General features: G+C 42.7%; 2 protein-coding genes and 1 long non-coding RNA gene across 7 annotated transcripts in view; 2 read left to right on the top strand and 1 right to left on the bottom strand.

Moving 5' to 3' along the window:
- The first annotated feature begins 59 nt into the window (after positions 1 to 59).
- NDUFS1 (NADH:ubiquinone oxidoreductase core subunit S1) lies at positions 60 to 17639 on the top strand. Of its 3 annotated transcripts, none has more exons than XM_081016803.1 (19): positions 60 to 217; positions 3103 to 3184; positions 4379 to 4470; positions 5073 to 5180; positions 6551 to 6627; positions 6952 to 7033; positions 7126 to 7256; positions 8111 to 8296; positions 9217 to 9351; positions 9827 to 9941; positions 10476 to 10621; positions 11398 to 11526; positions 12548 to 12677; positions 13074 to 13234; positions 13803 to 13957; positions 15572 to 15747; positions 16766 to 16900; positions 17030 to 17102; positions 17296 to 17639. In XM_081016803.1, exons 2-19 carry the CDS (start codon positions 3121 to 3123, stop codon positions 17385 to 17387), a joined length of 2187 nt encoding a protein of 728 aa, XP_080872929.1. In that variant the 5' UTR covers positions 60 to 217; positions 3103 to 3120; the 3' UTR covers positions 17388 to 17639. The 3 variants fall into 3 exon arrangements, with proteins under 3 accessions (XP_080872929.1, XP_080872930.1, XP_080872928.1); XM_081016804.1 differs by having other exon boundaries at positions 74 to 299; positions 8111 to 8300; positions 9221 to 9351; XM_081016802.1 differs by having other exon boundaries at positions 76 to 299.
- A 118-nt stretch (positions 17640 to 17757) lies between these two features.
- Positions 17758 to 23657, bottom strand: LOC308484774. 2 transcript variants are annotated; one of them, XR_013990115.1, is made up of 3 exons: positions 23087 to 23657; positions 18591 to 21508; positions 17758 to 18232 (listed from the first exon to the last, which is right to left on the bottom strand). It is a non-coding gene; the product is annotated as an uncharacterized lncRNA (long non-coding RNA). The 2 variants fall into 2 exon arrangements; XR_013990116.1 differs by lacking the exon at positions 23087 to 23657 and having other exon boundaries at positions 18591 to 23028.
- A 147-nt stretch (positions 23658 to 23804) lies between these two features.
- Positions 23805 to 27686, top strand: part of INO80D (INO80 complex subunit D) — a 37020-nt gene continuing 33138 nt past the window's right edge. Inside the window, exon 1 of one of the 2 annotated variants that reach the window (XM_081016344.1) lies at positions 23805 to 24058. The gene's annotated coding sequence lies outside the window, so the exon portion shown is untranslated. The remainder of the gene's footprint in view (positions 24059 to 27686) is intronic. The other variant, XM_081016343.1, reaches the window with a different exon arrangement.

Below are 27686 nucleotides of genomic sequence, written 5' to 3'. Positions count from 1 at the left end.
TTTCAATTGACGGCGGAACTTGCGTGCGGGCCGCGGGACGTCGGCGGCGTCCTCGCCGAATGTTGCCGAGCGCGTCGCGGAAATTGCCGACGGCCCTCCGCCATCTTGAGTGCTGAGGAGGCCGCTTCTGAGGAGGCAGCGGCGGAGGAGGCGTCCTGGGTCGTTAAGGCCGGACCGGGTTTCCGCCCGCCCCCCACGCCGGGCCGAAGAGGAGGAGGTAACGGGAGGAAGGTCGCGGCGCGGCGGGCAAAAGGGCCTCCGCGGTGCTTTCCGTCCCGTTTCCGAAGGGAGGCGCGTAGGTAGGCCGCTGTCCGCTTCGCCTTCGCGGCGCCCTTGAGCGGGTCGTCGGGCTGCCTGCGCCCCCGCGGCCGAGACTCCCCTTGCCGGCTTCCCTCTCTTCCCCACGCCGGGTTCCCTACTGCACTGGAGACGAGCCGGGCCTCGGGAAGTAGCAGGCAGGTGTCCCGTCGCCCTCAGGGGCGCCCAAAGGTCACCTTTCGTGAGCTGGCAGAGGGGGCCGAGAGGGAGGGGGCCGTAAGCAGGAGCCGGGCATCGCGATGCAGCGGCAGAAATAAGCCAGTGCCCAGGTGGCGCAGCTGGTGAGGGCGCCTGGCTGCTTCACCAGGCAGGTGGCTGGTTCGAGCAGTGGGTTGGGCTAGATGACTCCTGGGGACCCCTTTCAACTCTGTTGTTGTTGTTTAGTCGTGTCCGACTCTTCGTGACCCCATGGACCAGAGCACGCCAGGCACTCCTGTCTTCCACTGCCTCCCGCAGTTTGGTCAAACTCATGCTGGTGGCTTCGAGAACACTGTCCAACCATCTGGTCCCCTTCTCCTTGTGCCCTCCATCTTTCCCAACATCAGGGTCTTTTCCAGGGAGTCTTCTCTTCTCATGAGGTGGCCAAAGTCTTGGAGCCTCAGCTTCAGGATCTGTCCTTCCAGTGAGCACTCAGGGCTGATTTCCTTCAGAATGGATCGGTTTGATCTTCTTGCAGTCCATGGGACTCTCAAGAGTCTCCTCCAGCACCATAATTCAAAAGCATCCATTCTTCAGCGATCAGCCTTTATGGTCCAGCTCTCACTTCCACACATCACTACTGGGAAAACCATAGCTTTAACTATACGGACCTTTGTTGGCAAGGTGATGTCTCTGCCTTTTAAGATGCTGTCTAGGTTTGTCATTGCTTTTCTCCCAAAAAGCAGACGTCTTTTAATTTCGTGGCTGCTGTCACCATCTGCAGTGATCATGGAGCCCAAGAAAATAAAATCTCTCACTGCCTCCATTTCTTCCCCTTCTGTTTGCCAGGAGGTGATGGGACCAGTGGCCATGATCTTAGTTTTTTTGATGTTGAGCTTCAGACCATATTTTGCGCTCTTCTTTCACCCTCATTAAAAGGTTCTTTAATTCCTCCTCACTTTCTGCCATCAAGGTTGTGTTATCTGCATATCTGAGGTTGTTGATATTTCTTCCGGCAATCTTCCCATCCCACCCATTCAACTTTCCAATCGATTGGCATGCATAACATGGAAAAAAGGACAAGAAAGGGAAAGGGCCAGATAACACCAAGCCGTGGCTAATATGGCACAGAGGAGAGAATTGGGGTTCAATAAGGCATTTACAGATCGGAGAACTGGGCCTGAACTAAAAAAAGGTTCTGCCCTTAAGAAGGAATAACCAGATGCAGCAGTATAAGAATTGGGGGGGGGGCGGGCAGCTGACTTGCCAGTAGTACATTTGAAAAGTCTCTTGTGGGGGTCTTGGTGGACCGCAAAATTAACTTGAGTCAACAGTGTGATGTAGCAGCAAAAATAAAGGGATGCTGTTGTAGGTGGCATCTGCATAAGCAGAGTGTTCCGATCAAGGGAAGTCATAGCATTACTCTTTTCTCCCTTGGTCAGACCACACCAGGAGTACTGTGTCTAGTTCTGGGCACCACAGTTTAAGAAGAATTTAGTCACGCTGGAATGTGTGCAGAGGAGGGCTGCTCAAGGTTATGAAGGGCTGGAAACCAAGCCTTATGAGGGAACAATTGAAGGAGTTGGGTCTGTTTAGGCTGGGAAAGAGATGACAGAGGAGATACAATAGCCATCTTATCTGAAGGGCGGTCACATGAAGGAAGCGATAAGCTTGTTTTCTGCTTCCGCAGAGGGTAGGACCCAAACCAATGGCTTCAGGCTTTAGCTGAGATTTCTGCATTCTGCATTGCAAGAGTAGATGACCCTTGGGATCCCTTCCAACTCTAAATTTCTATGAAAAGAGGCCCACCAAACCCACCTGTTTACAAGAACAGCAGCAGGTTCACAATGTGATCCTAGCCCTGCTTATGTTGCAATTTTATATGCTTTCCCAGCCCGTTTCCCCTTATGAAGACAGCATAAGAGCATTGCAGGGCATCACTTGACAGAAGTACTACATGTATAGACAGCACAGTTACAAGCTACCTCCCTTTTTTATGTTACAGATTTAGTGGCAATGCTTATGGAACTATTTGAGACTCAAAATCTACCTCCTTAGGATTTTTGCCATTTACTGTGGAGTAATTGTCACCATATTCTGCCCCGGGGGAGTGTCCACAGTAATTCTAGCATCTTTCTTATGATCCTTCTCTGTGTTAGTGTGCAGATTTAGGGACTGAGTGCAAAGGAGCTCCTGCACTTTTAAGAGCTGTGAAGAAGTCTCTTCAGTAGGTGCGGCGACAACCTACACACAATGTATACTGTGTGAAACGTTTATGTACTCTGCTTACCTTTCACATTTTGTACTTAAGGTTTTTTAAATTTTGTAAAAGCTGTAAGCTGAGGTGGGGAACCTTAGGCCCAGAGGCTGGAGGCCGGGGAACCTTCAGGTACAGAGCATGTTCCCTGCTTCAGACCTTCCTTACAATGCATGGAGGGCAGTAGGAATGTGACAGTAATGTGGGAGTGAGCACCTGAATGGGACTTATGTAATTCTTGCATGTGTGACCATATCTGCAAGTGTTCATATGCTTGGGTGTCAGAAATGTTGGGTTATAAATTTAAACTATTTTTCATTCATTTTAAATTTAACAAGCTCTTGTTTGAACCTTGTTTTAAATTTTAAATTTTAATGTCTTATCGCCAGCACCTTATTTCCGGCACCATGTTGCGACTCCCTGCTGTCCACAAGGCCTTAGCTGGTGCCACTCAGATTACTAAAGGATGTGGTAAGTTGCCTTTAGATCCAGTCCATTTATATAGTAACTCTTTCCAGTTTTTGTTGTAATTTTCATTATAGACTCGATAATTCAGATGTCTGAAGTTTAATTATGGACTTAGAATGAAGACAAATTCCATTTTGGGGAAGGAGAATCCATTCTGTTTAATTTGTAAGGCTTTTTTGAAGTCTTAATGAAGTTCATACAAACTTGTTGGCTTTTTACTGAATTCTAAAAAAAATTGTCTGCAGTGTACTGTATTGTTTTTTAAAAAGATTTCTATCAAAGTCATTTAGAGGAGAAGTAAAGGCTATAATGAATTGTCATAAAAATAACACACCAACAGGAATCCTTTTTAAAAAAAATACCTGAAATTTTAAAAAGTATGTCATGCTTTTAAACACACCTCCTTTTAGAGAAAATACTTCATTTTGATGCTTGGAATCAGCTTCTTGCTGTATATGAATGTAATGCATCCCCCACGTCCCCTTGGCAAGGAAGGAATCAAGTTTGTTTTGGATTGACTGCAATTTAGCATATCAGTCAGACCCTAAACTGTGACTAATCTTAATGGTTGGTTCAAATAAGCAGGCTTTAAAAAGTATGAATTGATGTTGGCATATTACAACTAACCATTAAGATTAATCCAGTTTGTCCAGGTTGAGATTATATGGCAAGCTCCAGTTAATCCTAAAAGGAAATAAAAACTGAACTCTCATCACAGTGGGGGAGCGCAGAAACCTAGGACCTGCTGTGGCTCATTCTTGTAATGGTAAATTATGGTCTGAACAATCCGTGGTATAAAACACACTGTGCAGATAATTCCATCCTAGGGAATTAAATGTTTTTTCTCTATTTTTGTAAGGTCAGTTTGATAGGTTAAAATGAATAAAATATTATATTCCAGCACCTAAATGACTGACAACTTAAATTCATATTATGCTTTGGGGTTTTTGGCAGGACAGGCTCCTCTCACATGATCAGCATGTGTGCTGAAAGGGGGCGGGGCAGGAGGGGAGGGGAGGGATGGGATTTGCGTGTGCAACAACAGAACTCCTTGTGTAAGCGGGGATTCCCCTGTATGAGCTTGTGTGCCCTGTTTATCCTTTCAGCAAGTTACTAGTGAATGAATCCAAAATACTTAATCTGACTTCTGAGCAATAAATGATCACATTTTCCATATTTTATTCTTTTGTCTTTCAGTGCGTGCAACGGCAACAGCAGCCAGCAACCTGATAGAGGTTTTCGTTGATGGGAATTCTGTATTAGTACCTCCAGGAACCACAGTACTTCAGGTAGAATAAATCTGTATACACTGTCTCTTTCTATTCACATTTTGTTCACATCCCCTCCAGTACCTGCTGTAATATCTCTTTAAAGCACATTGGACCTTGCTTCTCATGGCTCCATTCCTTTATAGCATTGCAAACCAACTGCAAAGAAAAATAAGTACAGTGGTACCTCAGCTTTTGAACGTCTCTGTTGATGAACATTTTGGTTTTCAAATGCCTCGGAAGTCGAACATGCCACGTGGCTTCCATATTGAGTTTTCAGTTTTCAAACGTTTCAGAACTTGAATGGATTACGTTCAAAAACAGAGGTACCACTGTACTTGGATAAAAATAATAGCTTTTCTTTATAAATGAGAGACTGACAGTGCTTTCCTAACATATCTACTTGGAAGTAAGACCTGTTGTGTTTTAATTGTAACCTGCCTTGGGACCTTAAGGTTAAGGGAAGGGTAATAATAATGATAATTAATGATGAGTTCAATGGGACTTTCTCTTAGGTAAATGCTTATAGACTTGCAGCCTGAGTCATATTTGTATGGAACATGCTAAAAAGTTCCTAACATGTACATTGACACTTTTTCTCTTTTGTTTTGTCTTTTCTGTAGGCCTGTGAAAAGGTTGGAATGCAGATCCCTCGATTTTGCTATCATGACAGATTGTCAGTGGCTGGAAATTGTAGGATGTGTCTCGTGGAGATAGAGAAAGCTCCCAAGGTTGCTAATACTTTTATCTTTCATAAATTGTTGTGTTCTAGAAGTGTAAAGAGCCAACAGGACAGTTAAAGACAAGTGTAAAGCGCTTAGCAGAACAGCTAATGACAACCTTGCTGGCATCTAAATTACAAGTTGCAATATGCCCACTGCTAGCAGTTGCTTTTTGACATTATTGTGAATGTTGTGTTCGCCTACATAAAGCTGTTGGCATAGTGTGTTTGTGCACGCGCACCACACCCCATAGTCAAATTTGACTGGACTTAACCATCCAGGGGTCCTTTACCATTTTACACACATTTATTTTCATATTTGTAGACATCCTATCAAACACATTGATGATAGCGGAGCATCAGCTTTTGGTTTCCATTGAGAAAACAGGCAGTTAGGGCATTCAGTAACATATAGCGCTGGCATGCGCACATGGGCTTTTACCCACTGCAGGGTGGCAACATGCTGAATCCAACCTAACCAAACAATGTAATTCCTATACTGTGACTTATGCCATTTTTCCAGAGCTTGAGAACCCTATAGGATTGCAGCTCTACCTACCTTGTGTGTCATGTCTGGTGCCTGAGAATTTAATCTCTCAGCACTCAGTGATGAAAAAATACAGGCAAGCAGCTGGACTAGAACATTTAAGGTTGATATGTTCTTTACTGTCTCTTGAAAGCCTTTCCTTGTTCCGGCAGTCCATGTGATCGGCAAAAACATCTAAATATTTCTATGGTATATGTTGATAAATGCTTGCAGTGTTCACATGTCCAGCCCTTGGAGGAAGGGATAGCTGTTTTCCTGCAAACGTCAGTCAGATGTTTCTGGGGAAGACCAGAAGGAGAGCATGAAAGATAGCTCAGTCAGTAGAGCATCAGACTCTTAATGTCAGTGTTGTGGGTTTGAGCCCCACATTGGGCAAAAGATTCTTGCATTGCAGGGGACTGCACTAAATGGCCCTCATGGTCCCTTCCAGCTCTCTTCCAATTCTATGATTCCATGATAAGGCAGTTGTCATCTCATGCTGTTACCCTCCACCTTCCCCCATAACTGTTATTCAGTAGTAAATTGCATCTTAAAATGGAGGGTCCATGGAATCACAATGGCTGTTAGCTTCTGATAAATCCTACTGTCCATGAATTGGATCAGATTTTAAAGCCCTCTAAGCTGCTGGCCGTGACTACATTAATTTATGTATTACGTGAATGTTACTTCCTTATTTTTGCTTTGAACTTAAGCCTTGGTGTTGATTTTTATCAATAAGTTTATTATGAAACTAAGGCAAACAGTTGAGGCATTTAATTGATAATACCCTGCCACTATGTGAGCATCCATGTATACAAATTTGTTATTGATGTAGCTTTCTTATGCGTTTGTAGCCAGTAGCTGCTTGTGCCATGCCAGTAATGAAGGGTTGGAACATTCTGACAAATTCTGAGAAGTCTAGGAAAGCAAGGTAAGCTCCATCCAATTGTGTGCAAATTGCAATGTATGCTGCTCAGAACTGAGATCAGTGTGACTTATTGCCAAGTAAGTGTGCAGCAGGGTGCATCTTTAGTCTTCAACATTACAACAGTAAGCTGGGCATGTTTTGTTTTTTTAAGACTCGTTTTTAACAGAAATGTTAATGCTTGAACACACTTTCAATGGAGGACATAATTATTAATAGCATGCTGTATTAAAATAAATGAATTCATGTATTACTAGTCTATAAAGTGTTTTTAGCGTACATTAAATGCTAAATATAGATGGTGGTTTCTCTTTTACTGACCTCCAACAGAGAAGGCGTAATGGAGTTCTTGTTGGCAAACCATCCACTGGACTGCCCCATCTGTGATCAGGGAGGCGAATGTGACCTTCAGGTATAGCGTCTTGGATTTTAAAAATGGCCTTTGGGGTAAAACTTTGCTTCTCAGTCACATATGTTCATTTATTTGGGTTTATTTGTCTTTAGGACCAGTCAATGATGTTTGGCAGTGATAGGAGCAGATTCCTAGAAGGCAAACGTGCAGTGGAAGACAAGAACCTCGGCCCACTAGTGAAAACTATTATGACCCGGTGCATACAATGTACTCGATGCATTAGGTAACTGCTACCCTGTTTTGTACACAAACAGCGTGTATGCATAGTTATTTATCGGGGACATTCATCAGCCCGTTGCTTGTGTTCAGTTGCTTATGAAAGATCATTCTTTAGTTCTATTCCACTGCTGAATTCTCTCTGGAAGCACCGAAGGAGTCCACACATTTTTCACATGAGCAGCTGACTATTGCATAATGTAAAATCAGGTGGGCACAAACAAGGATCTGGAATAAAAATGTACTTGTGTGAAAATCTGTCATTTTAGCTTTGTGTCGGGTCACTTGTTAGAAATAGGATACCTGGCTGCTGTAACAAAGTGCGCTATGGAGTGCTCCCTGTTTGGATTCCAGACACTTCATTCCCTCTTCTCTACCCCCCCCCCCCAGTGTTCTGTTTTATCTCCCAGTAGTCAGTTACCCACTTAGCATGCTCAGTCTTCATTGGGTTGTTGTAGAGGAACAGGAGTGCCTGAACTGTTTGTGGAAGCACCACAAGGCTAAGATAAATTAATGTAGAGAGATTTTAATGTGGTACAGTGGCTTACACTGAACGGAAACTTAGTAGACTTCATAGTTCCTTTTAAGTTTTACTTTCCCTGAACCTGTGAGTTGAGGCAGGTCAGATAGCTAGGTGTGGGTTGCATTATAATAAACACTTTACAGGGGCTAGAGCTGCCGAAAATTACTTGTACATGTGAGGCTAGAAATGCTTTTCATTCATCTGAACAATTGCTAGTTCAGAAGTGCTCAGTTATAAATCCTTCTTTTTGATTGTTTCTTTAAAAGATTTTTTTTTCTTGGAAAGACAAACTGACATTTCATGTATTGCTGTGTTTTCTTTTTGCTTTCATTTGTCAGGTTTGCAAGTGAGATTGCAGGAGTTGATGATCTAGGAACCACAGGAAGAGGAAATGAGATGCAAGTTGGCACTTATATTGAGAAAATGTTCATGTCAGAGTTATCCGGCAATGTGATTGATATCTGCCCAGTAGGTGCCCTTACCTCCAAGCCGTATGCTTTTACATCTCGACCCTGGGAGACAAGGCATGTGTCTTTACTGGCACTTGAAGTGTCACTTTAAATATAATTATTTTATTGTGCTATATGTTAGGTGTCAAATATTCAGATTAATTCAGACATGGGAATGTAGCTTTCCCCCATGGCTTTTGGACTGGATTTGTAACCTTGAACCTTTTGAAGGTCCTAAGAATCCTAATAATACAAAAGCTAATATAAATAAAATTTATCATGGTTCAGGAATGTGTCCATAGAGCACATTCATTGGTGGTGTGTTGACCTGGGATAACTTGCCCATAATAAGCATTTCCACCAATTTTGGAAAATTCTGGTCTCTTTCAGAACCATGTAGCTTCTGCTTCATGTCAGATGGTGGCACCAGCAACAGTGCTCTGGTACTCCAGTTCAGCCATTCTTGAAGCAAAATTGCTTGCCACAGGGAACCAGGCAGTGGGCCATGCCTGCCTGCCCTGTGGAACATCCACCCATCAGATGTCAAAGAGATAAATAATTATACGACCTTTCGTAGATGTCTGAAGGCAGCCCTGTATCACGACACTTAATGCCTGATGTTCTGTTGTGTTGTTTCTGTACATGCTGTTGGAAGCCGCCCAGAGCGACTGGGACAACCCAGTCAGGTGGGTGGGGCACAAAAAATTGCTGCTGCTGGCATAGGCTGTTCAGGATGCAGAACAGAAAGGAAGGGTGAGGAAAGAATGGTAGTAATGAGATAGGCAGTAGTCCTTTACAGGCTGAATTTATATTAAGTGCTGGTAGCTGCTGACTTCTGATTTGCAATATATTATGGGAGGTTAGTCATACTTGTCGTCCATGATTAGACTTGTTAGAAACTTGGGAGCATTTGGGAATGTTTAGTGCGAGATCTGTTTTCCAGATAACAGCATCCTGAAGTTTTGCAATTGAAGGACTCTGTTCTTTTCGCTTAGGAAGACAGAATCCATTGATGTTCTTGATGCAGTAGGGAGTAACATTGTGGTAAGCACTCGAACTGGAGAAGTGATGAGGATTTTGCCAAGACTACATGAAGATATCAATGAGGAATGGATATCCGATAAAACAAGGTATGCTTTAACATGTATGTAAAACATGATATTCTCAGAAGAGAATTTTAGTACACAAATATACAGTTACAACACTTTCTTCATTCCATGTTTGAAGATTTAGGAACAGTTCAAGAATTACTTGCAAATGGATGTTGATCATCTTCTGTTGCAGCACAAAAAAAAAATCACTGCTATCTGCTCTGGAAATTTTTGGGGCTTAGCTGTGCATATTCTTCAATAGGATTATGCCTAATATGTTTGTATTTTTCTAATTTTAAAATTGTAGATTAAAAAAACTTTCTTTGGCCATTTCCACTTAAGAAGGGCTGGTTATGAACAAAACACTTAAGTATATGTGCCACAGAAAATGACAAAGTAATTCAAACTGTCTGAAAAGGTGGTATGCCGATAGATCTCAGTTAATGAAGTAGCTGCTGATAGCTGGGTTGTTCCTTCAGCAGTTGCTTCATCATTATCTTGATCTTCACTCCAGATTTGCTTATGATGGTTTGAAACGTCAGCGTCTTATTGAGCCAATGATAAAGAATGAAGAAGGGCTGTTCACTTACGTGTCTTGGGAAGAGGCCTTGAGCCGTGTGGCAGGAGTGGTAAGAAAATATTGTTTCTTACAGTGTACTCTTGACCATAGCTAAGGTGCTCGACCGACTGCTTTCACAGTAGTACTGAACCTAATGAAATCATTACTAATGACTACACTGCAATCATTAACTAAAGTTCTTATAATTTGGGGGAGTGAAATTTGAACTCAAGTCATGCTTTCTTCACTTTAGAATTCAGGGGTTAATTGCATTACACATCTTGTAATTTTAAGGTGTAGCTCAGGAACTTGTTTTGCATTGTGGACTATGAAGAGCCATATTATATCTTGAATGCCATCTTTACATATCAGGATAGTTTTGCTTCCTCCTCTGCAATCTTGTGAATATTTAAAAGAATAAGCAATGTGTCCCACCTGCATTTTGGGGGGGGGGGTAGAGGAAATTGGCTTACCGTTCTCTATTTTTCTAGTTGTTGAAGATGAAAGCTTTTCCACTTTTTTTTTTTTTAAACAAAACATACCAAATTTGCTGCTAAAATTTTAATATAATATCTCATATCATCTTCTGTTTCCTCATTTGCAGCTTCAGGGGAGCCAAGGTAATGATGTAGCTGCAATTGCGGGAGGACTTGTGGATGCAGAAGCACTTGTATCTCTTAAAGACTTGCTGAATAGAGTAAACTCTGACAACTTGTGTACTGAAGAGGTCTTCCCTACTGCAGGAGCTGGGTAAGTTAATGCTAACGGCTGTACTGCTACTGGACTAAAAGCCTCAGGGACAGCCCAAGTCATTTTCTGCTTGAGACTAGGACAAGATAAGAGGCCAATATCATGTTCAGAAGCTGATTGGACAGGCAGCTGAATCTTTATTTGACATTGATAAGGCTGTGTCTTTTTGAGGGCAGCAGGCTAGCTTAGAGGGTACTGGCTGGGCTGTCCTCCTTGCTGCCACTGCCCAGCCTTTGCCATCTAAGGGGAGTGCCTCATTCTGCTTAATGGTAGGGCTGGCCCTGAAAAGCATATTCTCAGATAATAATAATAATAATAATAATAATAATAATAATTAAATAAATTATTTATACCTTACCCATCTGGATGGGTTTCCCCAGCCACTCAGGGCAGCTCCCAACAGAATTAAAAGCACAATAAAACATCAAACATTAAAAACTTCCATAAACAGGGCTGCCTTTAGATGTCAGATCAGCCTGTGAGTTGTCAATTTTGACATATCAGAACTGTATATATTAAGAGGGCCACATAAGTTTTAGTAGAGGCAGGTATAAAGTACGCATAGAGCCATTTTCACAGAAGAAAGTGAAAATGCTCATATCACCCTATTAGTTTATTTTAATGCACAGTGGAATCCAGGACCAGGATTTGGATTTATTATTTTGAGATCTAGTATTTTTTATGAAATAAAAGTATTCTTAACAGAGGTATTTCAGAGTCCTTCCCATTGGAATACCCCAGTCATATTTTCCTTTTTTGTGTGTATTCTGTTACAGAACAGACCTGCGATCTAATTACTTGCTTAATACCAAGATTGCAGGAGTGGAAGAGGCAGATGTCTTGCTCCTGGTTGGTACCAATCCACGCTTTGAGGCACCTCTCTTCAACGCCAGAATCCGAAAGAGGTTTGTAGCTTCATGAAAGTAGCAGATGTTAAATGGCTTGCTCTATGCAAATGAGAAACTGCATCTTGAAAGTGGAATATTGGGTCCTGCTACGTATGAACTTAAACTGGGAACTATTTAATTTGGACAATGTCTTGATGGCTGTACAGTGGTGCCTCGTAAGACAAAATTAATCCGTTCCGCGAGTCTCTTTGTCTTGCGGTTTTTTCGTCTTGCGAAGCACGGCTATTAGCGGCTTAGCGGCTATTAACGGCTTAGCGGCTTTAAGAAAAAGGAAACAAGCAAGCCCATAGGGAAATTCGTCTTGCGGAACGACTCAAAAAACGGAAAACTCTTTCGTCTAGCGAGTTTTTCGTCTTGTGAGGCATTCGTCTTGCGGGGCACCACTGTAGTTATATCACTTGCTGTGCATTGTGCTAATGCAACATACACATTAAGGGACTGTGACTGTTGTGGTTATTGTACTAAGAAAAAGGAGTACTTTCAGAATAAAAAAATGCAAGGGCTCCAAAACTGCATTTCATAAGATCATAGATCTTCAATTCATTAAGCAGTTGATGCAATCTCCTTGCTAGAGTTGTCTTCATGCTGCCTAGCAACCTGTCCCTGAAAATCTGGGAAATAGCACAACATTCTGTGATGCAATGAATCAGGAGAGGAGAAAGTCAATTGAATACATTTAAGGTGTTGCATCTGTTTTATGTCTTAAAAAGTAGGGCTCCTACTCAGTGCTTTTTTCTAGAAAGATAGGTACCGGTACTCACCATGAAGTTGTTACAGCAAGGGCCACACTTTTTAACAACAACAAAAAAAAGGTGCCAGTACTGCGTACCCTTGAGAACCCCCTAAAAAAAAAGCACTTCTGGTACCTGTCTTGGGGTGCAGCGCATCTGTTAAGTTTCAGCAGCTTCTGTACAAGGAACTCTTTGCAAGAATATATTGTGCAAAAATAAAATGACCATGCACTGATTTCTCTGCACATTATAAAACCTTAATAGCATTTTTCGTGCTCCATTTTCAGCTGGCTACACAATGAACTTAAAGTGGCTCTTGTGGGCAGCCCAGTTGACTTGACTTACACATATGATCACCTGGGAGATTCCCCACAGATACTCCTGGACATTGCTTCAGAAAAACACCCATTCAGCAAGGTACCTTTAAAAAAATGCAGTGCTTTGGAGTGGTAGATTATAATCAAGGTATTAAATTTTGTAAAATGGTGGTGATATTTAGTACTCATGTATGGGTTCATATTTAGTATGCTTTTGAGAGCAGCCTGGTAGAAGGCACTCCACACCATAGAGGCCACTTATTCCTCCAATGGAAATAAAGGACCCAGGACCACCCCCAAGCTTGGATACCTTTGGGGGAGCATGACCCCCCAACTAAAACAGATTCCACCTCCCTCATCCAGATAGGGGAACTGCCTACTAACAGCGCATTTGCAAATGATGCCACATATTTGTTTTTAAAAGCTGTAGTTGGCCTTTTCATTCAGTATGTTAGCCCTGAGGTTAACATCCTGCTCTCTTGCAACTTCCACACAGGTCCTGAACCAGGCTAAAAAGCCAATGGTCGTGGTTGGCAGTGCAGCACTTCAGCGTGGTGATGGGGCAGCCATTCATGCAGCCATTTCCACCATTGCACAAAATGCAAGTACAAAAAGTGGAGCTGATCCCAGCTGGAAAGTCATGAACATTCTTCATAGGTTTGCTCAACATGTCTTTGTCCCTTTTTTATTGTCTATGTATGGTGAGGTTTAAAGGCTTCCTAGGGCAAAGCTGTTGGCTTCATTCATCTGGCTCAAGTGTAAGATAGAGATTTACTGGGAAACAAGTGTCGCAAAAGGGTTGCTTGTTTGTAGAACCTAGCATTTTGTCAACTTAATCTATAAAGGGGGTATTGTCCGGTAATGGGATTAGCAGGACATGCACATATGCATTCAGAGCCAAATAGAAACTTATTTCAGAATTGAGCATGGAACACTAACTCCAGGTAAAAGCTCATTTGTGTGTGTGTACACTATACATACATGTCCCAAATTAGCCTCCCCCCCCCCCACATTTCTCAGTGATTGTGTGTTTTCATGCATTGTTACAGTTTAGAAAGTGCTTCAAATAATTGGGCTTTGCCCTGGTAACTTTCAGCATGTTTTATAGCTGTGGATCTGAATGAATAACTTAGGATTTATACCCCCTGGATATTTTAGAAAATCCTTGGATTTTGAGAGAGGAATTTTAGATAATCGGGTGAAATTGTCATCTCTTCCTCGACAGGGTTGCAAGCCAAGTAGCTGCCCTTGACCTAGGCTACAAGCCAGGAGTGGATGCGATCCGGAAGAACCCTCCTAAAGTGTTGTACCTTTTAGGGGCTGATGCAGGCTGTGTTACTCGGCAAGATTTGCCTCAGAATTGCTTTATAATTTATCAGGGTAAGTAGCACCATTTGATCACAAATCAAGGGAGGAATTTAATGTTGCTCTATTTGGATCATTTCCTCATCACAAGCATTTCTGCTTTCCTGGTAAAATTATCTCCCCTCTCTGCCCCCGCCACTACTGTGAGGGTTCTCCTGACCTCTCAAGCCAATTTGGTGGTGGTGGGGAGAGTCCTTTTTCACTAGCAGGACTCCTTGTGCTGGCTCCCGCTCATCCAACTATTTAGTTGAATCCATCCCTAAGAAATGAAGAATTGGAGTAAGCTACCTAAAGCAATGCGCACATGTGTCATGTTTCAGGTGAATGGCTTAACTCCCAGTTGTACCTGTGCTTATTACAGATGTTTCTACTTGTTGTTTGAAATGTTTGCCTTTACACATACCTATTGCCTCAGGCTCAATATACCAGGCATCAAATAAGTGCGTAGAAAATAAGCATCATTTTCGCAGCCCTCTGCCTTTCCCAAAAACTTGTTTGAGGGATTTTTGTTTTATGTTAAAGCTGTACATTTTCTGTTCTGTTTCCTGGTTTGAAGGCCAGAAGTAGCTGTTAAGTAGAAGTATACTTTGGCACAGAAGAAATGGAAAGTGTTGAATGCTGATTTGTGTTTTAAGGGGACTTTATCCCTAATAAACTAAACCTAAATGTCAGTGTTTGCGCTGTGCCCTCTATGATGACTAGAGTGGGTGGCTCGTGTTTGAGAGCCAGATTACTTCTTAAATTGGGAGAACTAAGTTATTTTAAGCAACATAGAAACTTGGTGTAACCAGGAAAGAATCCTTACATGAATCCTATCAGCTAGCACAGTTAATTTGTCTAAACTGGTAGAATTCTTTATAGTTGCTTAAAATGTAAGTTACCTTGAACAAATTAGTGAAGAGCTATTTAACCTGGAAGAAATGGTCTGATAATCCCAGCAGGTAAAATGATAAGCCTTTGATAATGGGGAAATTCTTGAGGGAATATGTATACGCTTTTACAATGTCCTGGCTAAGACATATAAACCATGAACCAAAGCTGAATCAAAAGTGTGCAGTTTGTAACCCAAAGATAGAAAGAGCTAAAAGAATACAAGATTAATAAGAGTACAAAATAAAAAGAGTACTTAGCAGTGCATGGTGTAAAGTTAGGATACATGATGATATTGGAAGTATATCTGTTGGCACTGGGGAAGTTTCTGGTACCACAACTGAGAAAATTTAAACTGAGAACTTCATTTTGAAAACGGGCACAGTATGGCTTTAATATATAAATACATACAAAGTATTAAAAGGCATTCTGTCTCTGTAAGGTGATGTCAGCAAGCATATCGCTTGAAAATAGTAGTTTGTATAGCAATTTCTTCAAAGCTGTAGCTAGAGATAAAAACAGGATATCCAAGCACAATACCGAAAAAGCAAACTTCAGCCAGTCAAAAGTAGAACTGAAGGAGACTAATCAAGCCAAGACAGCAGAAAAGAGAAATTAGCGAAGTTCTTGGAGTGCAATTTTCACCTAACTATCGAAACATAATCTAGACTTTTATAGATACAGAAATTTAAACATACAGTACAGTCACACTGTGAAGTTTCCCATTGCTACTGACACTTTTACTGGATTCCATTTCAGGGCACCATGGTGACGTAGGCGCTCCTATGGCGGATGTTATTCTTCCAGGAGCAGCTTATACAGAAAAGGCTGCAACATACGTGAACACTGAAGGTAGAGCTCAGCAAACCAGAGTAGCTGTAACACCGCCTGGCCTGGCAAGAGAAGACTGGAGAATAATTAGAGCAATCTCTGAGGTACTGCAAGTATAGCAGAAATGGAGCTTTCCAGTAACAGTCTTTTTTATTATTATACTGCATTTGTATACCGGCTTGGTTCTCATGTCATGTCACTACACATTTTAAAACAAGCTGTGGTTGAATATGAAGAAGCAGTATGCTGGTATATGTTGCTAAGAGGTTCTCAATTGATTCCTCTCCTGCTCCTGGTACTGCTGGGAAACAAATTAGTCTGACTTGTTGTGATGCCAGAACCCAGGCTTGTGTTTTTTCTCTCTCCCCAAGCATCCAGAGACCAGTAACCAAGTTTGCTCTTAGCTTAATGCTTCTGGCTGGTTTGAGGAACACAATCATGCCTTTGTTCAGATGTCATGACAAACCAAACTCTGGCATGAGCACTGTGGCCTGGACATCCTATATTGATTTGCAGGCTCCACTGGACTGCAGTCTTCCGAAATGAATTGCTATGAAATGCAAATATTAGAAATAGACCATTTATGTGAAATATATTTTCTTGAATTAGGACTTCGGTTGAATCTGGCAAGTCCTGCTAAAAGTGTGTGTGGACTGACTTTATTTGCATGCTTGACTGTCTGGAGAAGGATGGTAACATATTGTTGATTTTGCTCAGTGGTTTGAATCAGTTAAGACACACCGTTAGGAACTGCACAAATTCTAACAAACCTGCGTGGGATGCTAGGCATAAACAAATTTGCCAGCCATTTCGTTTTCTCTTGTACTTGAGCCAATCAGAAATCCTACTTTATAAATGGTTGCCCTATTTATCCTAATAATTTCGGATTGTATCTTTTCTTAGCCCTACACAAGGTAGACTCATTGAACTTAATGGATGTGACTAACTGAGGTCCATTGATTTCAAGGGGGCATCCTACTCTGAATAACTAAGTTGGATACAATCCTGTACCTTTCAAGATGTATCCTTTTAAGCATGTTCATTGCAAAGGTAGTGTCTTTTCCAACAAGGAACAAATCTGAACCCAGTCTTGAGGTTCTTCTTCCCACTTTTCTCTTTCAGATAGCTGGCATGACCCTCCCCTATGACACACTTGATCAAGTGAGGAGCAGATTAGAAGAAGTATCTCCTAACTTGGTCAGATATGATGATGTGGAGGAAGCAAACTACTTTAGCCAAGCAAATGAGCTGTCAAAGGTATGGGGTTCCACATTTATGCAGCGACAGCAAAATAAGTGTGTCTTGTGTCCTGCTGAAAAAGGTACCACAGGGCAAGTGAGAACAATTATTTTCATAAAGATGACTGCTTATTCTTTTTCAATACAGGCAGTTAATCAGAAACTTCTTGGTGATCCTCTTGTTCCACCCCAGCTCACAGTTAAAGACTTCTATATGACAGGTAACAGCAGTACATGATCTCAATAGTGTGTCTTACTTGATACATGGATACATAATATTTCCCGTTTCTTCAGTTGAGAGGCATACCAATTTTGTTTCTGTGTAAAATACTTTAATTGCAGATACCATGTTCAGTGAACAAGACTTGTAAGTCTTAAAACTTCTAGAGGTAATAGACATGTTTTTCTTTGCAGATCCCATTAGTAGAGCATCACAGACAATGGCTAAATGTGTTAAAGCTGTTACCGAAGGGGCCAAGGCTATTGAAGAACCCTCCATCTGCTAAGGAAATCCTAGAGTTACCAGTGTCGGATCAGGCATTCTTATGACTTTTTCCCAAAAATAATAATTTTGTGGTGGTCTATTTAATGGTTTCCACTTTCTTTATGAATGCGGGTGAAAGTTTATTTAAAGCCAGCTGTCCAGTGTTCATTTGCTAATTATGTTCAGCACAGCTTAAATGTATTTAGAAATACATATTATGTATACTGATTGTGTACAAACATGATGTAAAATTAAAGCAGTTTTACATATGTAATACTGTTTCTCTGCACTGTGTTTCTCCAGTAAGTTAAATATAAAATTCGCTCAAAGTACAGATGGCAAACTTTGGACAGAGGTGAAATCTTGCAATGTGAAACAATGTAGCAAGCGTCTTGTTCCTTTTTTTTTTGCAGAAACATTTAGTTAATGTGACATTGGTGGGTTTGTACAACTAACTCACCAACAGGTTAAAGATTCCTTTAGAAGTACTCCCCCCTCCTTTCCAGTCCTATTTCATTTCAAAGGAAATTTAGACTTTACAGTTTGGGTGCGTCTTAAAACTTTGAAAATAAGGAAAAGTGATATAGGAGTTTTGTTTTACAATGGCTCACAGCTGTATTATTTTAAAAGTACAGCAGAACAAGAGATGGCTTTTGACCGTGCAGCACAATCTTAATTCTATCCTAATATCCTTCAACTAACATGGTAGCCTTTACCTAGTAGTTTGGACTTGTTCCATCTAACCAAAAATAAGACTTACACATTAAATAGCTTACTCCTAAGGCACAACGGGAATGTGGCAGCTCTAATATTATCTACTGTGGGTACTGCAGAAACTTATTTAAAATTCAAAAATGCAAAAAGCCACTTACAGTGGTGCCTCGCAAGACGAAATTAATCCGTTCCGCGAGAGTCTTCGTCTAGCGCTTTTTCGTCTTGCGAAGCAACCCTATTAGCGGCTTAACGGATTAGCGCTATTAGCGGTTTAGCGGCTATTAAAGGCTTAAAGGCTTAGCGGATTAGCTGCTAAAAGGCTATTAAAGGCTTAGCAGATTAGATAAAGGGGGGGGGGGAGCGAAAAAAAAACCTCAAGACTTGCAAGACATTTTCGTCTTGCGAAGCAAGCCCATAGGGAAATTCGTCCTGCGAAGCAACTCAAAAACGGAAAACCCTTTCGTCTAGCGGGTTTTCCGTCTTGCGAGGCATTCGTCTTGCGGGGCACCACTGTATTTTAAATGGTCAGTTTTAGCCAACTTCAGCTTGTACAGGCATCTGTAGACTCATCTATGTAATGCTGCTCTCTGGTTTAGCATTACTAGACCTTAACCTGTCTGATTTTTGAATTACTGTTTTGAGTAAGAGAGGCTGAGGTCCATAAGTGTCCTGTGTTATTTGCAGTCTAGGGGGTGGCACATCCCCAAGCATACCATTTTAACACGTTCTTGGGAAAAAAAATTTTTTTTGGGGGGGTTGTAAGGTGGGAAATAGTGATGCACAAATCAGTGTCTAGAATCCCAGTTGTAGTTGTTACTAGAAGTTCTCACTACCAGCTGGTAGTGGTTCTTATTTGCACCAAAACATACACTTAATTTTAGCACTATTTGTTGATCAACCGTCCAGCATAAGAACTGACATGCCAAATAACTGTGGTTTAAAGTAGCTTTCTCATAAAAGTTGCTGTACTGGTGACTACTTTCTCAAAAATCCCTGGAAACAACTAGAGGAAGAAACGGCAAGCTCTTAGATAATTTGTTTGAATGCTAAATATTAACATCGTAATATTATGAAATTATGTACTACTCGTTGACAATAATCTGAATGTTATTTAGGATTAAAAGTGCCAGCCCACAGGTTTAATTATTTCTTAGACTGGCCCTAATGTGACAGTTTAATTTTTGCAGTTACTAGTACAAGCCCAATAAACTGCAGAAATATATATGAGTATGGATAAATGCCAGCCCAAAATTTCCCTCCCTGCTGCCTTTGCCCCATATTCTCTCACCCAATGCCAGCACTGTTGCTTGTGGCCACACAGCAGAAGTACTGTATTGGAAAGACCCTTAAAAAAAAGTAAAAATCACGTGCTTACAGACCTATTAAAGCATGTCTGTCTGTTCCTTTTGTGGGGGATGTATGTTGCTTTGTAGGCAATGTAAACCGGTGCTGTCAAAAGACAGCCAGGAAGCATTGGCTTAGTTCACCAGCTACTAAAAGGACTGGTTTACCTCTTATCTTGCCTCTTGACAAGTCAACATAAATTTAAGCTGTTTTTCAAAAAAGCAGCAAGAACAAGTATGTTGAAGCAGCTACAGCCAGCCCAGGTTCTGATATTATCCCAATGTGCTTCCTATATCCCATCATGTGCTACAGGTACTTTTAAAAAACATGAAGGTGGTCCTTAAGTATTGTAAGAGAAAGATCCCTACCACCCCAATTATACAACTTATTTCATCCATCTTCATTATAGAAAGTAGAATCTTCCCTATTCCCCACATTTGTAGTAGCAGTGTTACCCCTTCTAATCTCCATAAGGCTAACATGTTGTAACCCACCCTGGTACCTTAGGGCGGGGAACAAATGAATGAATAACAGCACCAGAGGGCTACAATGAACAAAATACTACATAGACATTGCTCATGTATAGGAATTCCTTTTAATCTTATCTACAGAGTATTGCATGATTATGAAAATGGGCACCTGTGCCCATGCTAGGATGCAGAGTGGTACTTGCAGGCTCACGATGTAACCACTAAGTAGATAATAGGCATAAGCCTGAGTTTAAAGGAGGGAATATGAGGAAAAATCTCTGTTGCACCATAATTTAGTTGTCCAACATTTTAATTAGTTAGATTGCAAATATTACAAGTGGGCCAAAATAATTTTCTGAAGCACTTTGTTACTCTTACTACTGTGGGAAACTGACTGACTGTTACTCTGAACAACTAGGAATATCTTATAAGCACAGGAAGACTTCGATTCTGTTTATCTAATAATCTAGTCAAGTAAATGCTTTGGAACAAGAACTGTAAGTTGCACAATGAGTGGGATTCTTTCCACTTGTGCAGTGGGGTTTCCTGACAACAACACCTCCGCCCCATAAAACTGACAACCTCCCAAAGAACAAAAGGGGAATAATTCTGTCTAGCAAGCTGCAAGGCTTCTATAGACAGAACATATGTAAGCACAACATTGATTTCCACCCAGTTTTTACAGTGACATCCTATAAACATATTTCCTCAGAAATAAGGTTCATTGAGTTTCACAGAGCTGAATAATTAATAATAATAATGTTATTATTTGTACCCAGCCCATCTGACTGGGTTGCTGCTTCCAACAAATATAAAAGTATAATAAAACATCAAAAAAATCTTCCCTATAAAGGGCTGCCTTCAGATGTCTTCTAAAAGTTGTATAGTTCTTTATCTCCTTGACATCTGATGGGAGGGCATTCCACAGGGTGGGTGTCACCACCGAGAAGGCCCTCTGCCTGGTTCCCTGTAACTTCACTTCTCACAGAGCTAGATCTCAGTGTCTGGACTGAATGATAGGGGTGGAGATGCTCCTTCAAGTATACAGAGCTGAGGCCATTTAGGGCTTTAAAGGTCAGCACCAACACTTTGAATTGTGCTTGGAAATGTACGGGCAGCCAGTGTAGATCCTTTAGGACCTGTGTTGTACGGTCCCGGCTGCTACTCCCAGTCACCAATCTAGCTGCCACATTCTGGATTAGTTGTAGTTTCCAAGTCACCCTCAAAGGTATCCCCATGTAGAGCACATTGCAGTAGTCCAAGCAGGAGATAACCAGCAGATGTACCACTCTGGCGAGGCAGTGTGTAGGCAAGTAGGGTCTCAGCCGGTGTACCAGCAGATTGTAGGCAGCTGCCCTGGATACAGAATTAACTTGCGCCTCCATGGACAGCTGTGAGTCCAAAATGACCCCCCAGGCTGTGCACCTGGTCCTTCAGGGGCAGTTTCCCCATTCAGGACCCATTCCCCACCCTGTCCCCCCAAAACAGGACTTCTGTCTTGTCATGATACAACCTCAATCCATTAGCCATCATTCATCCTCTGACTGCCTTCAGACACTCACCGTCCTCACTGGTTCCAATTTAAATGAGAGGCGTTTGATGTTAACTGTCTTGGCTAGAAAGTTTAATAATATAACAATAAAATTGTTTTTAAAAATTGGTTACATCACTTTTTCAACTATCCTTATGTTTACATTGTTCGCATTCAACAGAGGGTACTAACAAATAGTGGATCTGGAATATCTGAGAACTACTGAACATTATATTACCAAGAGCCACAGCACAGACAGCGTTTTGCAGATCACATACAATCAATGAAGATGACAGTGCGCAGACTGCCTATATACAGCAGACAAATACTGCAGATGGTAGATTTTGTTAAACCTAAATTAAGTCAGTAAGTGTTTGGCAAATTTCTAGTTTAAAGAATAATAAGATGATCTGAAAGATCCAGTTTGTATTTAATGGATCCGAATACAGAAAATGCAAAAGCTTCCAAAAGTTAAGTCTGTCCCCAGATATTTGTTGCCTGGCCACATTATATGAAGTTAGAATAACCCAGTGCTGCCTAAAAGTAGAGACACTATAATCCTACTAAGGAGTAAGAGAATTTCCCCTCAAATGGACAAAAACTATCAAGGAAAGGAATAGTACTCCTGCCAAACATGCAGAACTGAAAGGAAGTTTGTCAGTTCCTTTGACAAGAATATTCAGCAGTAACAGGTAACACTGCCAAATTTGGAGGGAAAAGATTTCTGCTCCAGGAGAAGAATCCAGGTTTGCAGAATAGTGGCTTCTTTCTCGGAATACTGAGACACAAAGAAAGCTTCATGGGAATGAATGTGAAGTAATTTCAAATATCTTAGGTGTCCTATTCAGTGCTTTAAAAAAGGCGTATTTTAAAAATCCAGTATCTATAATCATAGTTCATCTGAGAAATTCTGAAACATTAAGTCAATGCTGAGTTGGTGAAAAAAGAACACCTGATAGATGAGCTTGCCGCAAATGCCAGTTTAAAACCACTGCACTGTTGCTACTGCATGTACCACGTGGTTTTCAGCTAAATCAGCAGCACTTTTTAAAAAAGTGACAAAATCAGCAACTGTGTACTAGAAATCTCTGGAAACAGTCTGAAGTGCTTTTGCAGTGCTTCGACCTATAAAGATTAAGTCGAAATGTACGATATAAGAGTATTTCGCAATGTTATATCTTGCGCACACATTCTTACCACAGACAACCATCCTCAGTTTGGTTTCTGAGAAAAAGCAGCCTCTGTTAAGTTCAGGAAGCTAACTATGAGAAAGACATCAGAACTAGTGGCTCAAACTTCAGGCACAACACCGTAAGTCAGATTAAATAAAATTTATATAAGGGCTCAAGCACCTGCAAAACAACAACAACACCCCGAAAATATAATAAAAGCCCTTTTCTCTTTTTTTAAGTTATTGATCCCAGTGCAACCAGAGGGGGAAACAAAACTGCTATGAACAAAAAATAAGCAGTTTGTTTTTACTTTTGTTTGTTTTTTTAAGTTGCACTTGAGTACATATTTAATCTTCTCCGACCTATCTTCCCCCTCACCTGGAGCCCGATCCTTTTTTTTTTTTGCCTCACCTCCATGGAAGAAAAGATCTCTTTCTGTGCCCCTCAACCCCCCCAAAAAACCCACCGTGCGCCCCTTTTTGGGACTTACCTTTGCAGAACCTCCTGGGGCGTCCAAAACTTCCGAGATGCGATGGAGAAGGATGGAGGAGAAGATGGCGAGGCACCTGCCCCTGGTTTTTTAATTTAAAACACACAAATTCATAAAAATAAAGGGAGGGGGGGGAAAAACAAAACCTTAAAACGCTGCCCACCCCCTTTTCCTTTTTTCTTCGGAGGGAAACCCACCATCCCGGCGACATTTGGCCTCGCCTTTCCCAAACGTTGCATTGATCGAGCCTTTGCAAAATGTTGCATTTTCTCCACGCCCCCCCCCAAAAGAAGGGGAACCCCGAGCACCCCATCCTTCTTCCCCCTGGTCATGACCTCCCCTCTTTCCTCTCTGTCCTGCGACCCTCCCAAGATGGTAGGGAAGTTGTCGTTTTTTGGCCGGGCAGAGGAGCCTCTCTCTCTCTCTGGTGTTATGTCCTCTCAGTGCCTGTAGTGGTGCTGTAGGAGGGCTGCAAAGCTCTCTTTTTTTCCTTTCTCGAGAGCAGCCCCAGCAGCCCTGCCTTCTTTGCTGGAGAATATATTCAGGGAATTTCCACCCACCCCCCCCGCCACCTCCACCCCCAACTTCATAATCACCTACCCTCTCCGAGCACTTTCGTAAGCGTTTGTTTGTTTGTTTTATTTTATTATTTTGCTTTTTTTAAAAATAAATTTTTTTTTATTTTATTTAAATCATCCTCATAATAAAAGAGCTCCCGTTCTAAGCCTAAAAAGAAAAAAAAAAAAAGAAAAAGCAGGGATCTTTCTCCTCAGAGCCAGGGGGGCAGCAGCAAACCCAAGCAGCGAAGCTTCCTCAGCGCTTCCAGCAGCTCCGAGACCCATTTCCCCGCTCCCTCCGCTGGGGAGGAAACTCTTGCTTCTGCCAGCCCAACAGAGGGGGAGAAAAAGGGGGGAGAGACGAGAGAGCCGAGAAGAGGAGGGAGGAGAAAAAAAAAAAGGGCCAGCTGGAAAGGTAAGCCAGGCCCGGCCTGCATCCCCGGGCTCGCCTAGGGCGGCAGGCGGCGCCGCGCGCGCGGGGACAGCCGCCGGGTGGGCTACGCGAGGCCGGGGATGCGCGTGAGGGAGCCGGGCCGCGCGGGTTTCGAAAGGGGGGGTGGGTGGAAACGGGGGGGGGGGAGTTCCCGGACCCGCGGGTGGCCGGGCCCGTCTGGGAACCGAGGGAAAGGGGCGCCGGTGGATGGAGGGAGGGGAGCCCGGCCGAGGCGGGAGAGAGACGGGCCTTGTGGCCTAGCGGCTCCCCGCCCCCCGCGACGAGGCCCGGCCTAGCGCCGGACAGGCCCCGGGCTCAGGCCTCCGAGAGGGGGTTTCGGAAGGTGGCGGGGAAGGCGCTTCGGCCAGGGAGCTCCGAAGCCCGGGCGGGGGTTAGGCGGCGGGAGGCCGGCGGACCGCGGATCAGAGACACCGGGGCGCGACGGTGGTGGAGGGGGGTGGCGGCGAGAGAGGGGGAAGCGGGCTATTTGTTATTATTTTCCACTACGGTTTCACTCCCGAGTTTGGGGCGCGCTTCGCCCCCTTTAGACCTGGGGGAGTGGGGGGGGGGTCCCGGGGAAGCGCGTCCGCCGGGATCTCCCCCCCCCCCGCTTCCTCCGACGCCACCACCGGCCTTTTAAAGTTTTGCTTTTTGGACATCGCCGAGCCCCCCTCCAGCACCACCTCGGACCCTTCCTTCAATTTGGGTTTTAATGCGACCTGAAATGAGTGCAAGAACATTTTGGCGCTCCCTCCTGAATTGCATTGGGAAAGAGGTGGCTGGCTGGGGGGGGGGGGGGCGGGGAGAAGCGTTTCCCCCTTTTCCAAACGCTGCTTTGCAAGCCCACCTTTTCCTCCTCCTGCCCCACAAGTACGAACGTTAATCCTGATTTTAAATGGTTATGGGGCAGCGGGAACTTTTCCGTGGTGCTGGCGGGGTAGGCGAAGGGTTCAAGGCTCGCAAGTCGAGGCGAGGAAGGGCATCATCATGCTGCAGAGGTGGTGTTGGTTGCAAGGTCCCACTAGAAAGAAAGAAAGAAAGAAAGAAAGAAAGAAAGAAAGAAAGAAAGAAAGAAAGGGAAAAGCCTAGAAACAACCTTGGTTAGTTTTAAGATTTGTTCCAGGGGAGTGGGAAGTGGTGGGTGGAGGGTGGTGTGCCCAGCTTCATACTTCTGGCGCCCGTTTGGCCAGGGCTACCAGATCTTACCACTTCAGTACTTTCGTAGGTGCTGTCAGAGACTTGCAAAGGCATGCTGGGTTTCTGTATGAAACCCCGGTTTTTTGTGAATGAGTGGGAATTGTAAAGGCTAGCCTCGTCGTTTCTTGGCCTGGAAACAATTTACTACCCAAGCCAGGGTCTTGGGGGTGTGTTAGGACATAAACACATAATCAAGGACGCAGATAGCGTTCTGTAAATGGTTGTTATATTGTTTCTATGGTCAGTGTTTGAGCGTAAAATCTTCAGGAGATAGTTGTTGCAGAAGAGATGAGTTTCGGGAATGTCCGTTCAGAAATGTGGCTAGATTAAGATAATTGTGTGTAGGCATAAACTCAAGTCCTTGAGGCTGGACTGTATCAATGCAGAGGTCTGCAATGGCCAGATTCCTAGGCCAATGTTGCAAAAAGTTAACTTGGGCTTGAATGCTTACAGTACATTCAGTTCCTCCATCTCCAGGTGAACTTTTGGCCAGGATTGCAAGAGCTGTGAATCTAGTTCTGTGTATCCATGAAGGGAGCTTTGGATTTGTGTTTCTCATAGCGTGCCTCTTCAAGCCACATGTCAAAACAGTTTCTGAAACTGAAAGGAGTTTAGAATGCAGTTTGGGACTTGCCATTGGGACCTGCCATTCACAGAAATTGAAAGGCTTAAAAACAAAACAAAACAGTGCTCGAGTTTAAAGTCTTGGCTGCACTCAAAGTATGTTTTTGGATCTCTGTCCTTGTTTTGTATGCAGAATAGAAGCCCCATTGCATGGGGGAATTGAAATCAGATGTGTCAGGTGAGCTTTTCTGAGATTCCAATGGAATACAGTACCTATATAGGCAATTTCCCATTATTCTTAGATGATTGGTGGGACATTTTCGTTTTAGTTCTGGCAAAGAGTGTGGCTTCAAGTGTCTGTTCTGCAAAGCACTCATGCAAGCATTCTGTTATAAATGCATTACAGAACTGTACCTTGAATGGACTTCCCAACGCTCAAGAGTGCTGTTATGCTGAGTGAGATAACAACAACTTTGTCACTCTGTAGAATGATGGACCAAAACTGCAACCTGTGACACTATAACCCTATGCATTATTTGGTGGTGTTTTGTTAAAGCCGTTTTGTCTGTACTACCGTAAGTGCTTCAATGCTGAGGCCTAGTCTACACATTCTTAAAAAAGTCACCATGTGTTTGGGTGTTTTCCAAAGTATAAGAGGACAGTTTCTTGTTCCAAGGAGCTTACAATTTTAACATCACCAGCAGCAACCGTTTCTTAAGTGTATTTCAGTAGTTGCACTTAGCTTTGGTAAAAGTGAACATGGCCTTATCTTCATAGGAACTACCTTTTAAATCCCTCCCCTCATACTGGACTCTTACTCCATTAAAATAAGTAAATTTTACTTTTAAATAAGTAGCTTAGGGTGGAAATGCAAAAAAAAAGTTATACAAATATGAACATTACGATTTAAAACACAACTACCTAATGTTAAGACCCTTCCTTACCCCAAATACAGCACAGGGTGCTGACTAGGGGGCCCTAGTTAGCAGATGACGCTGTGGTCTAAACCACTGAGCCTCTTGGACTTGCAGATCAGAAGGTTGGCGGTTCGAATCCCCGCAACAGGGTGAGCTCCTGTTGCTCTGTCCCAGCTCCTGCCAACCTAGCGGTTTGAAAGCACGCCAGTGCAAGTAGATAAATAGGTACCACTGCGACGGGAAGGTAAACAGTGTTTCCGTGCGCTCTGGTTTCCGTAACGGTGTCCCGTTGCAGCAGAAGTGGCTTAGTCATGCTGGCCACGTGACCCGGAAAGCTGTCTGCAGACAAATTCAGGCTCCCTCAGCCTGAAAGCGAGATGAGCGCCACAACCCCATGGTCGCCTTTGACTGGACTTAACCGTCCAGGGGTCCTTTACTCTTTACCTTTACCTAGGTAGCTTTTTGCATGCCTCCAAATAATTGCTCTGCCTGTCTTACTGATTTCAGCAGAATTAAAGCTAGCTTTTCATGAATGCCAGTACATCTTAAATAATTGCAAAATGTGGGTTGAATACAGTTCACTGTTATAAAGTAGTTAATTTCCATGAGTGGCAAATAACTACCACATAGCCAGTTGCTTTTGCCACCTGTCCGCATGGAGCGAAGAACCTTTACTATCCACATTCAATCAGACATCCAGGCAATCAGGAGGTGGTAAAAATCTCACCACATGGGTGTATGTGCACTGAGAAATGTTATGACTTAGTAAGTGGTAGTTACTCTTCCAAAGCAGAGAGAACTACAATTTTAAAATAAGAGACAATCTAAAGTTGAAGGTTTCATTCTGCAAAGTGGTACATAAATACAATATTTCAGAGTAATGAGTATTATCATATTTCCTGGGCGGGCGGGGGGCTTGAGGGAAGGAACTC

Source organism: Podarcis pityusensis, assembly GCF_964106645.2.
Source record: "Podarcis pityusensis genome assembly, chromosome: 1".
Taxonomy (NCBI): Eukaryota; Metazoa; Chordata; class Lepidosauria; order Squamata; family Lacertidae; genus Podarcis; species Podarcis pityusensis.
Note: the sequence above shows the minus strand (reverse complement) of the source record. Positions and strands in the feature narration are given on the sequence as shown.

What these genes read in the sequence shown, in the direction of transcription:
- NDUFS1 (XM_081016803.1), top strand. Translation starts at nt 3,121, where the DNA reads ATGTTGCGACTCCCTGCTGTCCACAAGGCCTTAGCTGGTGCCACTCAG. An exon ending in TCAGATTACTAAAGGATGTG is followed by an intron (nt 3,185 to 4,378) that starts GTAAGTTGCCTT and finishes TTTGTCTTTCAG; the next exon opens with TGCGTGCAACGGCAACAGCA. An exon ending in CAATGTACTCGATGCATTAG is followed by an intron (nt 7,257 to 8,110) that starts GTAACTGCTACC and finishes TTCATTTGTCAG; the next exon opens with GTTTGCAAGTGAGATTGCAG.